Source organism: Peromyscus maniculatus, chromosome 5, assembly GCF_049852395.1.
Source record: "Peromyscus maniculatus bairdii isolate BWxNUB_F1_BW_parent chromosome 5, HU_Pman_BW_mat_3.1, whole genome shotgun sequence".
NCBI classification, from domain to species: Eukaryota; Metazoa; Chordata; class Mammalia; order Rodentia; family Cricetidae; genus Peromyscus; species Peromyscus maniculatus.
The window spans coordinates 63,709,698-63,724,683 of NC_134856.1; the positions used below are offsets into that span (position 1 = coordinate 63,709,698).

Genomic DNA, 14,986 nt, shown 5'->3' on the forward strand with positions numbered 1-14,986 from the left:
TCTGAAAAGAAACAAAAACAAAACCAAGTAACAATGGAGACAAAGAGCAAACAAACCTCTAACCACCAATCAGGGATCTCAGGGACCTGGAAACTAGAGAAACGCACGGCAAAGAGGCCAGAAATCTAGTCAGGCTTTTGATGTGACTCAGCCACCTCAGAGGAGATTGGGCTCCAAAGGGCAAGCAAGCCATCAAAATGGAGCTCTTAAGAGGTAAATCAGAAGTAACAGGCCGAAGATAATTTTGTATGAATTATTACATAAATGTATAGGCTCAGAGAGACTGTATCTTACTTGGATTTCAATCAGTTCAATTTCTCTGCTTGGAGATGTCTTCCTGTAATTAAAAATATTTTAAAAAATACATCATGACATTTGAAAACACACTGCTGCTTTGCTTTCCTAGGACCATTTAAAGTCTTACAAGAAATACATGCCTTTAACACACATAAACGCGCGCACGTACATACACACACACACACACACACACACACACACACACACACACACACACACGCACATAGTGCATGTTCATGTCATGTCATAGTGTATGCTCGGAGGTCAGAAGGCAACTTTTTTTTTTTTAGAAAGCAAGAGCATTTTTTATTTCTAAAGAGTCCGTTCTTTGTTTTCACCATGAGGCAGGGGCTCTCGTTTCTTCCATTGCACTGCATACATGACTGTTCCTGTCTCCCATCTCCCCATGAGAGTTATGTGGGATCCAGGGATGAAACTCAGGTGCCAGGCTTATGCAGCAAATGCTTTTACCTGCTGAGCCACCTCCTCCCTCATATGTTAAAACAGTCATTAAATCCACATGGCTTAGGTGGTAAACAAACCAATACATTTTCTCGAGCCAACTTTTCAATGGTATGATTAAAATGCGACGTAGTTGAGATTTTGAAAATGCACTAAGCATTTTTTCTTCCCTGATCACCATTCCTCTTCAAAGGACATATTTTTTTTTTTTGTCTAATAAATTTCTTTCCAGGAACTAAAGCTCTCTATAAACATTGAATCCATAGGCTCATTCAAAAACTTTATTTTAAATAAGACATGCCAAGCAAATTTGAATTACAATCCTCAGTTTATGATACTTATATTCAATTACTGGAGCCACTTTACAATAATCCATTCATAAAAATAGGTAATTGGTTTTTTTTTTTTTTTTTTAATGAAACTGAGCATAATTATAACCTGCAGTGGAAGAGAACAAAGTCTAGAGAACTTACAGCCTTAGCTGGCGATGAGGAGCCGACCCAAAGCCCTTCCTTCCCTGTGACATTCATTCAAAGATTTCATTCAGCTTTCCTCACCCTTAACTCTTTGGCTTCTTCACATGCTACCTCTAATCCCGTCACCGAGTCTTGTTCTGTCCTTTTTGGCTCTTCCCAATCAATCTTGGCCTGACTATAGCACTTGTTAATTTTATCTTTAAAAAAAACTGAGTCACTTTTTTTCAATCTTAAATTCTAAAAATTAAAGTATGAGTTACTGAGGAAGGAAAAGATCACGTATCTTCACGCCTTACCTTTCTGAATCTTTATCTTTTTTCTTCTCTGGTTTTGCGGGTTTCTTGCTTCGCTCTTCTTTGCCGGCAGGCTTTGCTTTCTGTACAGTTTTGAACAAATCAAAATAAGAGTAGCATGAGTTACATGATGTGCACAGCAGTATACGCTGCTGAGATTTTCCTTTCAACCCGTGGGTCACTCTACTGTTTCAGGGGAAAGCATCCGAACGGAAACAAAGCAAAATTAATGACACACCGAGGCTGTTTGTGTTTGGACTTCAATAAAAGAGAGGGAATGGGGTTACACACGATGTGTAGAGGTCAGGGGTCTTCCTCTATTGCTCTCTATCGGAGTCTTTGAGACACAGTCTCTCATTGAACACCAAGCTCATCATTTCAGCTAGGCTGGCTGGCCAGCAGGCTCCTGGAACCTGGCCATCTCCATGCCACAGCGCTGGGGTTACAGGTGCACCACTACGCCCAGTTTTTTACGTGGGTGCTGGGAATCCACGTTCGGCTCCTCACATTTGCATGGTAAGCATTTTACTCACTACTGATCTCACTATCCTCTGTAGCCATACACTTGAACAATTTCATGCTGAAGTCATTAACTCCCTCCGACAGTTTTCCAGCTCTGCTACGGTGTGCCCTATGGTCACCATACTGTGCTGTACTTGGAGTAGAGCAAGCAGGACGTGGAGGATATGTTAGGATGGCATCATGCAAAAATACCATCAGCGATACACTGAAAAAACTAAGGCAAATGACTCAGAGCACACAAGTTTGTGGAAAAGACACAGCCCCTTGTCCTGAAAGAGACCTGAAAACACATGTGTAGAGGTTGAACCTGAAGTGAAACGAGTTTATCTGAAACTGCAAAGAAAACTGAAACACCAGATGTGGCTTATGTGAGACTGTGTGTGTTGAGAATCATTGAGCTGGCAGCGCTGCCTTCAACTGGCATTTATTCCAATAGAATGGCACACACAGAGACTTGAAATTCACGTTATACTACATTGTACAGCATACTTGGTACAAATTTGTGTCTTAATGCCATCATCACATCATAGCTGAACACATGTGCTGAAGCATTTCTGAGACAGGGTCTAAGTGGTCTAGATTGAACATGAGGCCGAGGTCCTCCTGCCTCAGCTATCCAAATGCTACAATTGCAGGTATATATCAGCATACCTGGGCAAAATATTCTTGAACCACTCTGAAGGACCAGATTATTTTATATAGGAATATAGAGAAAGAATGTTATCAATTATTAAAATTATAGATTATAATAAAGACAAATGAAGGCAGTAGATGGTTATTTTATATTAAAAATTCCAATGTACACAAATGTGCTATTATGGTAAACTTATCATAAGATGAACATGGGTGAAATAATTCCTCTGAAATAAAACACTACAGCCAGGCAATGGTGGTACATACCTTTAATCCCAGCACTTAAGGGTCAGAGGCAGGCAGATCTCTACGAGTTCAAGGCCAGCCAGGGCTACACAGAGAAACCTTGTCTCAAAAAAAGGAGGGGCAGGGGCTAGACACAGTGGTGCAGATCTGTAAACCCAACACTTGGGAGCTGAAGCAGGAGGATCAGGGATTTAAGGTATTGTCTCAACAACCAGAACATCAATAATAAAAAACACAGAAATATGGAACCTAGTAATGTATTTTAATGAGAACTATTCTATCCCCAAATAACCTAGTGTGCTTTTAAAGATGTTTCCTATAAAAACCCTAATAGTTGTGCCATAAACCCCATCCAAGGACTGAGGAATCTGGATGCAGACATCCACGGCTAGGCCGCTGGTGGAGCGCTGGGAGTCTAATTAGTGAGAAAGAGGAGGGTTTATATGAGCGAGAATTGTTGAAACCAAGGTTGGATAAAGCACAGGGACAAATAACCAAATGAATGGAAACACATAAACTATGAACCAAAGGCTGAGGGGCCCCCAACTGGATCAGGCCCTCTGAATAGGTGAGACAGTTGATTGGCTTGATCAGTTTGGGAGGCATCTAGGCAGTGGTACCAGGTCCTGGGCTCATTGCATGAGTTAGCTGTTTGAAACCTGGGACTTATGCAGGGACGCTTGGCTCAATCTGGGAGGAGGGGACTGGACCTGCCTGGACTGAGTCTATCAGGTCGATCCCAGTCCTCGGGGGAGACCTTGATCTGCAGGAGGTGGGAATGGGGGGTGGGCTGGGGGGAAGGGGAGGGGGGCAGGAAGGGAGAGAACAAGGGAATCTGTGGCTATTATGTAGAACTGAATAGTATTATAATATATATATATATATTATAATATATATATATATAAACTGAATAGTATTATAATATATATTATATTATATATATATTATATATATATTATATTATATATATATAAACTCATACACATTGTAGACCAGTAAATACCAAATAATGAGAGGGAACTGATGGAAAATAATATCTACTTTCTCCTCCAGTATCAAAGAAATATCAAATAACCAACAAAAGTGGGTTGAAGATTAATCCATGGGCACAATGGTCCATATCTGGTTTCCCAGCACTTGAGAGATTAAGGCAGGTGGGTTGATGTGAGGTCTTGGCTAGCCTGCTGTACAGAGTAAGAAAAACATCTCCAAAAATCCAAAAGGAGAGTATTTTCTTTCAGCTATGCGTACAATGGCTTAACTGGTTAAAAAATTTTGACTTTTATTTGACTCTTGCCTGTAGTTTGAATTTATAACATGAATAAAAATAGCAAAAAAAGAAAATATAAAGGAAGCAAATTTTCTTGTATCATTGGCATTGCACTTATTTCTACTCATACTAGTTGGTATAATTAACTAATCATAGAGAACATAAGATTTATTTAAAAGACTTTGGGGCTGGGGATTTAGTGCAGGGGTAGGTTTTGCCTAACAATCACAAGGCCTGGGATTCAGTCTTTAGCTCCAAGAAGGTGGAAGTGGGGACAAAATTCTGACTCTCATTCACTAACAAATTTATGAAGTCAAATATTTGTCATATAAATGTCTTTCAGGAAACTGAAGAAGATATCAGAAAATGGAAAGCTCTCCTATGTTCATGGATTGGTAGGATTAACATAGTAAAAGCGGTCATCCTACCAAAAGCAATCTACAGGTTCAACACAATCTACATCAAAATTCCAACCCCAGCCCTCATTGAAAGCTGTACTTCAGAGCTATAGCAATAAAAACCACATGATATTGGCATAAAGATAGACATGTTGATCAATAGAATTGAATTGAAGACCCAAACATAAATCTACACACCTGTGGACACCTGATTTTGATAAAGAAGCCAGAAATACACAATAGAAAAAAAGGAAGAATCTTCAACAAATGGTGCTGGCATAACTGGATGTTGTTGTGTAGAAGAATGCCGATAGATCGATATTTATCATGATGTGCAACACTCAAGTTCAAGTGGATCAAAGACCTCAACATAAAACCAGACACACTGAACCTGATAAAAGAGAAATTAGGGACTATCCTTGAATAAATTGGCACAGGAGACAACTTCCTAAACAGAACACTAATAGTGAAGGCACTAAGATCAGCAATTAATGAAACTCATGAAACTGGAAAGCTTTTGGAAGGCAAAGGACACTGTCAATAGGACAAAATGGTAGCTCACAGAATGGAAAAATTTCACCAACCCCATATCTGAGAGAGGGCTAATATCCAGACTATATAAAGAACTCAAGAAACTAGACATCAACAAACCAAATAATCCAATTAAAAATGGGTTACAGATCTAAACAGAGAATTCTCAACAGAAGAATCTCAAATGGCTGAGAACCACTTAAAGAGATGTTCAACATTCTTAGCAGAGAAATGCAAATCAAAACTACTTTGAGATTCCATCTTATACCTGTCAGAATGGCCAAGATCAATAACACAAGTGAGAGCTCATCCTGGTGAGGATATGGAGCAAGTGGAAACATTCCTCCACTGCTGGTGGGAGTGTAAACTTATACAGCTACTATGGAAATCAATATGGTGGTTCCTCAGAAAATTGGGAATCGATCTACCTCAAGACCCAGCTATACCACTCTTGGACACACACCCAAAAGATGTCCATCCTACCACAAGGACACTTGTTCAGTTATGCTCATAATAGCTTTATTCATAATAGTCAGAATCTGGAAACAATCTAGATGTCCTTCAACCAAGGAATGGGTAAAGAAAATGTGGTACAGTTACACAACAGAGTATTTATTACTCAGCAGTTCAATAAAATAATATCATGAAATTTGCAGGCAATGGATACAACTAGAAAAAAAAATCATCTTGAACAAAGCAACCCAAACCCAGAAAGACAAATATGATATATATTCACTTATAAGTGGGTATTAGCTATTAAGTAAAAGATAATCATGCTACAATCCACAGACCCAGAGAGGCTAAGTATCAAGGAAGGCTCTATGGGAACACATGCATCTCCCCGGGAAGTGGACTAGAATAGATTCTGTGGGTAGACTAGGGGTAAGTGGGGATTGGGACGGGGGGGGGGGCAGAGATCAGGTGGAGAAGGGAGGGACTGAACGAGAGTACAGTGAGAGACAGCTGGAAATAGGGGGACGTCTAGGGGGCAATGTGGAAACCTAGTGCAGTGGAAATTTCTTGGAACCTATGAGGGTGACCCTAGCACGGACTCCTAGTAATGGAGGATATGGAGCCTGAACCAGCCATCTTCCATAACCAGGCAAGGCTTCCAGTGGTGGGACTAGGACACCAACACTGCCACAAAACCTTGGACCCAAACCCTATCCTGCCCGCATGATGTGCTGGGGCAATGGTGGCTCAGAGCTTGTGGGAGTGGCCAACCAGTGACTGGTCTAATTTGGGAGCCCATGCCAGACACTGCCTGGATGGCCAGGAGCCAGAAGCAGGGTGGCCCAGATTCCTAGGGTAGAACCAAAAAAAAAAAAAAAAAAAAGTCAATGAAATGATTCTAATGATATTCTGCTATACTCATAGATAGGCACCTAGCTCAAATTGTCATCAAAGTGGCTTCTTCTGGCAACTGATGGGAGCAGATGCAGAGACCCACAGCCAAACATTAGGCAGAACTCTGGGAAACCCATAGAAGAGGGGGAGGAGGAGGAAGGATTGTGGGAGCTAGAGGGGTCAAGAACACCAGGAGAAAACAGCCCACAGAATCAAGTAACCATGGCTCATAGGGAATCACAGAGACTGAAGCGGCAACCTTGGAGCCTGCATGTGTCTGCGCTAGGTCCTCTGCATATATATTGTGGTTATTTAGCTTGGTGTTTTTTGTGGGATTCCTTAACAGTGGGATTGGGTTGTGACTCTGACTCTTTCTGCCTGCTCTTGGGACCCTTTTCCTCCTACTGAGTTGCCTCACCCAGCCTTGATGTGAGAGTTTGTGCCTAGTCTTATTGCATCTTGTTATCCATGTTCGGTTGATATCACTGGGAGGCCTGCTCTTTTCTCAAGGGAAACAGAGGAGCAGTGGATCTTGGGGAGAAGGGATTCAGTGGTGGGAACTGAGAGGAGTGAAGGGAAAGGAAATGGGGATACTGTATGAGAGAAGAATAAATAAAAAGAAAAAAGGTTAAAGTGAAAAAATGCCTTTCATAATAACTGAATTGTTTCTATTTTTATAGCATCCTTATGGATTTGATAGTTCATACAGAATTTTAAAATATTAATTTGAGTTTTTAAATCAGAGCTTCTAAAAATTATGACTATTAGAAATGTGTCATAAAAAAACTAAATGTTACTCTGATTCCCATTTCTATGATATTAGACCTTATTGGGTACTGTATGGCATTATTATCACTTGCATATACCAACCTCTGACTCCCTCAACTTCCGTATTTCACCTTCCAATAGGGTTTTCTCCACTAATAAAACTTGAAAATCAGCTTCCATCTGTTTATATTTCTAAAGACAAATGAAATAATTCCAATCAAAGTCAAGCATCTCAGTAAGATTTATTTCAATACTTCATTATTAATGTAAGACAAACTTCACTACAGCATGAAAAGAATGAGCACTAGCATTAATTTCTATTCTGCTTTTTGAAATGACATGGCGAGATGAGCAGGAGATTCCAGCTTAGTACTTCAGAAGTGTTTCTGAGTGATCATGATGTCTAGAAAGTGAAAAGAACATGCAATGCCTTCTAGCTCAAGAGCTCAGAGAAGCTGGGCGAAATGAGTGAGTGCTACTCTCTAATTACAACAACAGAAAATGGCCATTTGTGGAGTCTCTCCAAAAATCAAGGGCAAAGTTCAATATCAAATTAGGAACATTATACTTACAGTCTCAATTATACTCTGATCATTTAAAGCTCTGAAAAACAGACCAAAAGTAACTATACTATAATAAATATATACATATTTTTAGTTATGGAGCACATTTACATTTTCTTTTTAAAGATTTTTAACAGGCTCTCCTGTCTAGTCTCACAACTTTCTCTTGTTCTGTGGCCAACATCTAGACTTCTGCCAGGATCCTCTCTATAGGCATCTGCCCACAGGACCCTTTGGGCGGCCTTTACCGCACCATACCATACCCAGACTTCCCACATCCTCTTCCAGAGTTTAGCCTAATGAGTACCCTCCCCACCCAATACTTGTTTTTCCATATCACATTGGATCTAGCCTGGATCCCAGCATGCTGGCCTAGTCTGGCCAGTCCTGCCTGGCAGAAGTGACCCCTAGGCTTCCACGGGGTCCCAAATCCCACATCCCAGACCCATTTGACTATCACTGTAGATGTCTGCCAGAATGTACCCTAACTTCCCACATCCTCCTCCACAGTCTAGCCTGGTGAACACCCTTCACCTTTTTATCCACATCTTTCCCATAACCTACCAGATTTAGCCTGGGTTCCACAATCACTGCACCAGCCTAGGCTTGTCTTTCCTGCCTTCACTGCAGAGGAACTCTAGGGTTAAGCCAGTATCCCCCCTACCTATTTGCCATACTGAAGGAGACCCCAATATCATATCTAAACATTCCACTCAGACCTATCTATCCCCATACTTCCAACTTGGAACAGGAAGCACATCCTTTATACCAGCCCAAGTCCCTTCTGCTCACCAGACTTCATTCCATCCAAGCCCTTTCCAACCTCTAGACCCCACCCACTCTCACATCCTCTCTGATTGCTCACCCTGCTAAACCTCTATCAAAACTAACAAAGGAGTTCACATGCCTAGATCTCACCACAGGAATACCCCAATATGAAAGATCAAATCGGTATCTTCTTTTAAAAGCCTACCAGTCCTAAGAAAATGCTTGCCAAATGAGAATACCCTAGATCAGTGATTCTCAACCTGTGGATCGCAACCCGTTTGAGGGTCATTATGATTCATAACAGTAGCAAAATTACAGTTATGAAATAGCAACTAAAATAATTTTATGGCTGGGGCTCACCACAACACAAAGAGCTGTATTAGAGTCACAGCTTTGGGAAGGTTGAAAATCACTGCCCTAGATGAATCTCAGGATACAGAAATTAAAAGAATAATCATAATCCTCCTCAAAGAACTAACGGTGTTTAAAGAAGACACAAAGAAACAGTTCAGTGAAAGCAAAGAGAAACATGTAAGGAGAATAAATGCCTGACTGATGCCGAGAAGACACAGACATTATGCTGATGGGACTGACGGAAACAATCCAAGACTTGAGAACAGAGTTTAATCAATACACAGAAGCGCTGAGCAGAATGAGAAAGAAGCCAGTTGAAATGAAGATGGGACTGAAAAACCCACTAGCCCAAACTCGAACCCTCAAAGGAAAGCTGGACAACTCGAATGGATCAAGTAGGAAACAGAATACCAGGTCCCAAAGATGAAATGGAGGATCTGGACCAAATAGAAGAGAAACATGAATTAAATTAAACAAAACACAGGAAACCAACATGCAGTAAATCTTGGACATCATGAAAAAAAACCTGCCTTCAAAATATAGTCATAGACGAGGGAAAGGAATCCAAAATCAATGACATAGAAAACGAAGTCATAGAAAACTCCCCTCAGCTCAAGAAAGTCTCCCTCATACAAATATAAGAAGCACACAGAAAACCAAATAGACAAGGCCAGAAAATAAAATTCCCATGGAATGTCATAGTTAAAACACTAATTTTATTCTCAAATACTTACTGTGGTGTGTTATATAATCCATAGGAATTGTTTAGAAAAAACATATTACATAATGTCAAACTAATCAGTGTTGAGAATTGGTGATTGAACTTTCTCTTGGAAACTAAGATGATAATCTCACGGCCAGTACAGTTCTGTAGCCTGACCTTAGGAGTGTGACTTCCTTAGCAGAAGCCCCCTTACATCATACAAAGCAAAACAGTTTATTTATACACACACACACACACACACACACACACACACACACACACACACACAAAATCGTGGGTAGTGATTTTCCTTCAAAAAGATTTTTTATATACTTCATCCCATTGTTTTTACCTTTTCCTAGTCTGGAAATATATACTAAGAACAAAAAATGTGTGGACTATATAATAATTCCTAGAAAGGAAAATCCAGCATTCACACTCAAGTAGAGATACTTGCCGTACCAGAAGCTCCTGGGAGGTTCTCTCTCATGAGCTAATCCTTCCCAGAAATCCACTGTCCTAAATTTATCGTTGTTGCTGTGTTTCTACTTGTAGACAGTGTAGGCTAGCTTCATGTGATTATTGAAATCTGTGTCCTTGTGTTTAAAATCCCAAAGCTACAGGAAAGTAGCCAGGTGCTACAATAAAAGTGTCCACACTCTTTACCTAGATTCCCAATTTTAGTTTTTACTATGCTTTTTTCTGTCTTAATCTCCACATATGTATATATGACATGTATGTACATGTACGTGTGTGTATATATTTGCTGAACCATTGAAATAAATGTGAAACCCTGGTTTAAAAAAAACACTAAGTTTACATAACAAAAAAAAGTATATGGAAAGCTACAAGAGAAAAACACAAAGCGCATATAAAGGAAAACTATCAGAATAATAATTGATTTCTCAATGGGAACTTTGAAAGCAAGAACAGCTTGGAGCAATGCATTTCATGTCCTAAAAGACTATGACAGCCAACCTAAAATAATACATTCAGACACACTGTCTGCTATGATTGAAGGACAAAGAAAAAATTTTGATGACATGAGCCGCCTAATACACACACACACACACACACACACACACACACACACATACACACACACACACACACACACACACACACACACACACACACACACACGAGCCCCAGCAGATGGCCAACAGGCAAGAGTCCTGCAGGCAGGCCACTCCACTGCTGCACTGCCACACATTGGATTCTGCAACCTACAAGACCCACTCCATCACCCTAACTCCTCCTCCTGGCCAACCACCGCTGGGAATATCTGGAGCCCCTGGAGGTGCAGGTACCACCTGCATCAACTGGAAGAAGAGGTGAGTGACTGGTCTCCAATCTCTAGGCCCCAAGTCCCAAGGAACATCCCGAGCCTGTCCTCCTTCCATCTCAGCCCCAGCAGCCAGCCAGCAGGTAAGAGTCCCGTGGGCAGGCTGCTCCACCACCACCACCACCACCACCACCACCACCACCACCACCACCACCACCATCCATTTGACTCTGTAACCTACAAGACCCGCTCTGCTGCCCAAATCCACTGAACCCATCATCCTCCCCACTAGCCAACAATCCCCTGCAACATCAACAGCTGCTATAGGCACAAGCACTACCTACACCAGTTGGAAGAACAGACTCACTCCATTGCCCAATCCCACCTACCACAGCAGCCTCCCTGTGAACAACCATCTCCAGCAACATCAGTAGACCCTTTAGGCACAAGATAGAAGAACAGGCATAGCAAAACCTACACCAGTTGGAAGAACAAACTTCATAGGCACAGCAACAATCCATCCACACCAGTTAAAAGAACAGACCCCATAGGCACAAGTAAAGCCCACCCCAGCCAGAAGAACTGGACGATACACTGGACCTAGGCACCCAAACCCCCACAAACCTCAGCTGAGACACCCTACCGGGCATGACAACCAGCCAATCACCAGAACCCTTGGCCATTCAGGCCAAAAGACAATAAAGGAAACAGACAATAAAGGAACAAAGATCCATCCAACAAAGTCATCATAAGAATCAACACCTGTTCCTATAATTATCCCAAACCCAGATGGGTAAACAACATAAAGAGCAATATGGTACCACCAGAACCTAGTGGTTCTACAGCAGCAAAACATGAACATCCCAACACAGATGAAGCAGAAAAAAAAAACCTTAAAAAATAACTTCATGAAGATGATAGAGACACTTAAAAAAGAAATGAAAAATTCCCTTTTTTCAAGGAAAAGACAAACAAAAAATTGGAAGAAATCAATAAATCCCTTAAAGAAAGCCAAGAAAAAACAATCAAACAGGCAAAGGAAATAGTTCAAGACTTGAAAATTGAAATAGGGGCAATAAAGAAAACACAAACTGAGGGAATTCTGGAAATGGAAAATCTGGGTAAGCAAACAGGAACTACAAATGCAAGCATAACCAATAGAATACAAGAGATGGAAGAGAGAATCTCAGGTGTTGAAGATATGATAGAAGTAATAGATTCATCAGTCAAAGAAAATGTTAAATCCAACAAATTCTTAACACAAAACATCCAGGAAATCTGGGACACCATGAAAAGACCAAACCTAAAAATAGGGATAGAAGAAGGAGAAGAATTCCAACTCAAAGGCACAGAAAATATATTCAACATACTCATAGAAGAAAACTTTCCCAACCTAAAGAAGGACAAGATTATAAAGGTACAAGAAGCTTACAGAATACCAAATAGACTGGACCAAAAAAAAGTCCCCTTGACACATAATAATCAAAACACTAAACATATAAAATAAAGAAAGAATATTAAGAGTTGTACAGGAAAAAATGCCAAGTAACATACAAAAGCAGACCTATCAGAATTGCACCCAAATTCTCAACGGAGACTCTGAAAGTGAGAAGGTCTTGGACAGATGTTTTACAGACACTAAGAGACTACAGATGCCAGCCCAGACTACTATATCCAGCAAAACATTCAATCACCATAGATGGAGAAAACAAAATATTCCACGACAAAACCAGATTTAAACAATATCGACCCACAAATCCAGCCCTACAGAAAGTGTTTAGAAGGAAAACTTCAACCCAAGGAAGATAGTTGCACCCATGAAAACACAGGCAATAGATAATCTCACACCTGCAAATCCTAAAGAAAGGAGACACATAGACACCACCACCACCACCACCACTAAAACTAAAACTAAATAAATAAATAAATAAATAAATAAATAAATAAATAAATAAATAACAGGAATTAACAATCATTGGTTATTAATATCTCTTAATATCAGTGGACTCAATTTATCTATAAAAAGACACAGGGTAACAGAATGGATACAAAAACAAGGTCCATCTTTCTGTTATATACAAGAAACACACCTCAACTTCAAAGACAGATATAACCTCAGAGTAAAGGGTTGTAAAAAGATTTTCCAATCAAATGGAAAGAAGCAAGCTGGTGTAACTATCCTAATATCTAATGAAATAGACTTTAAAGTAAAATTAATCAAAAAAGATGGAGAAGGATGTTTCATATTTATCACAGGAAAAATCCATCAAGATGAAGTCTCAATTCTGAACATTTATACCCCAAATACAAGGGCATCCATATTTGTAAAAGAAACATTACTAAAGCTTAAATCACACATCAAAACCACACAAACTAATTGTGGGAGATTTCAACATCCCACTCTCACCAATGGACAAGTCTTCCAGACAGAAACTTAACAGAAAAATAAGGGAACTAACAGATGTTATTATTCAAATGGGCTTAACAGACAACTATAGAACATTCCACCCAAACACGAAAGACTATACCTTCTTCTCAACACTTCACTGAATCTTCTCTAAAATTAAACACATACTTGGTCACAAATCAAATCTCAACAGATATAAAAAAAAAATTGGAATAATCCCCTGTATCTTATCACATCACCAGGGCTTAAAGTTAGAATTCAACAAGAGTACAGATTGCAGAAAGCCTGTAAAATCTGAAACTGAACAATGCTCAACTGAATCACCACTAGGTCAAGGAAGAAATAATGAAAGAAATTAAAGACTTCCTAGAATTCAGCGAAAATGAATACGCAACATACCCAAACTTATGGGGCACTATGAAAGCAGTGCTAAGAGGAAAGGTCATAGCTCTAAGTGCCTACACAAAGAATTTGGAGAAATTTCACACTAGTGACTTGACAGCACACCTGAAAGCTCTAGAAGAAAAAGAAGCAAACTCCTCTAGGAGGAGTAGATGACAGGAAATAATCAAATTGAGGGTTGAAATCAATAAAATAGAAACAAAGAGAACAATACAAAGAATCAATGAAACAAAGAGTTGGTTCTTTGAGAAAATCAACAAGATAAATAAACCCTTATCCAAACTAACCAAAAGGCAGAGAGAGAATATCCAACTTAACAAAATCAGAAATGAAAAGGGGGACATAACAACAGACACTGAGGAAATCCAGAGAATCATTAGGCCATACTTCAAAAACCTGTACTCCATAAAATTGGAAAATTTAAATTAATGAACAATTGTCTGGATAGATATCACATACCAAAATTAAATTAAGACCAGATAAATAATTTAAATAGACCTATAATCCCTAAGGAAATAGAAGCTGTCATTAAAAGTCTCCCAACCAAAAAAACGTCCCCGTCAGATGGTTTCAGTGCAGAATTCCACCAGGATTTCAAAGAAGAGCCAATACCAATACTCCTCAATAGTTTCACATAATATAAACAGAAAGAACATTGCCAAACTCTTTTTATGAGGCTATAGTTACCCTGATACTCAACACAATTCTTCACAGACCTTGAAAGAACAATACTCAACTTCATATGAAAAAAAAAATCCAGGATAACTAAAACAACCCTGTAAAGTAAAGGAACTTCTGGAGGTATCACCAACCTGACTACAAGCTCTACTATGGAACTATAGTAATAAAAACAGACATGTGGATCAATGGAATCGAATGGAAGATCCTGACATAAATCCATGCACCTGATTTTTGACAGAGAATCCAAATTGTGCAATGGAAAAAAGAAAGCAAGTTCAACAAATGGTGCTGGCATAACTGGATGTCGGCATGTAGAAGAATGCAAATAGATCCATATCTATTGCCCTGCACAAAACTCAAGTCCAGGAGGATCAAAGACCTCAAAATAAATCCAGTTATACTGAACCTGATAGAAGAGAAAGTGGGAAGTAGTCTTGAACGCATTGACACAGTAGACCACTTCCTGAATATAACACCAGTAGCATAGATACTGAGATCGATAATTAATAAATGGGGCCTTCTGAAACGGAAAAGCTTCTTTCAGGCAAAGGACAATGTCAAAAAGACAAAACGGCAGTCT

General features: G+C 39.7%; 1 protein-coding gene across 22 annotated transcripts in view; it reads right to left on the minus strand.

Annotated features, from left to right (window-relative positions):
* The window catches only part of Ccdc7 (coiled-coil domain containing 7), a 194,331-nt gene that overhangs the window by 148,740 nt on the left and 30,605 nt on the right, over window positions 1-14,986 (minus strand). For all 22 annotated transcript variants that reach the window (XM_042277896.2, XM_076572384.1, XM_076572376.1 and 19 more), the window contains exons 13-16: window positions 7,816-7,846; window positions 7,346-7,435; window positions 1,532-1,611; window positions 295-337 (exon numbers count right to left, since the gene is read on the minus strand). In XM_042277896.2, the coding sequence (XP_042133830.2) occupies window positions 295-337; window positions 1,532-1,611; window positions 7,346-7,435; window positions 7,816-7,846 (244 nt within the window). The remainder of the gene's footprint in view (window positions 1-294; window positions 338-1,531; window positions 1,612-7,345; window positions 7,436-7,815; window positions 7,847-14,986) is intronic.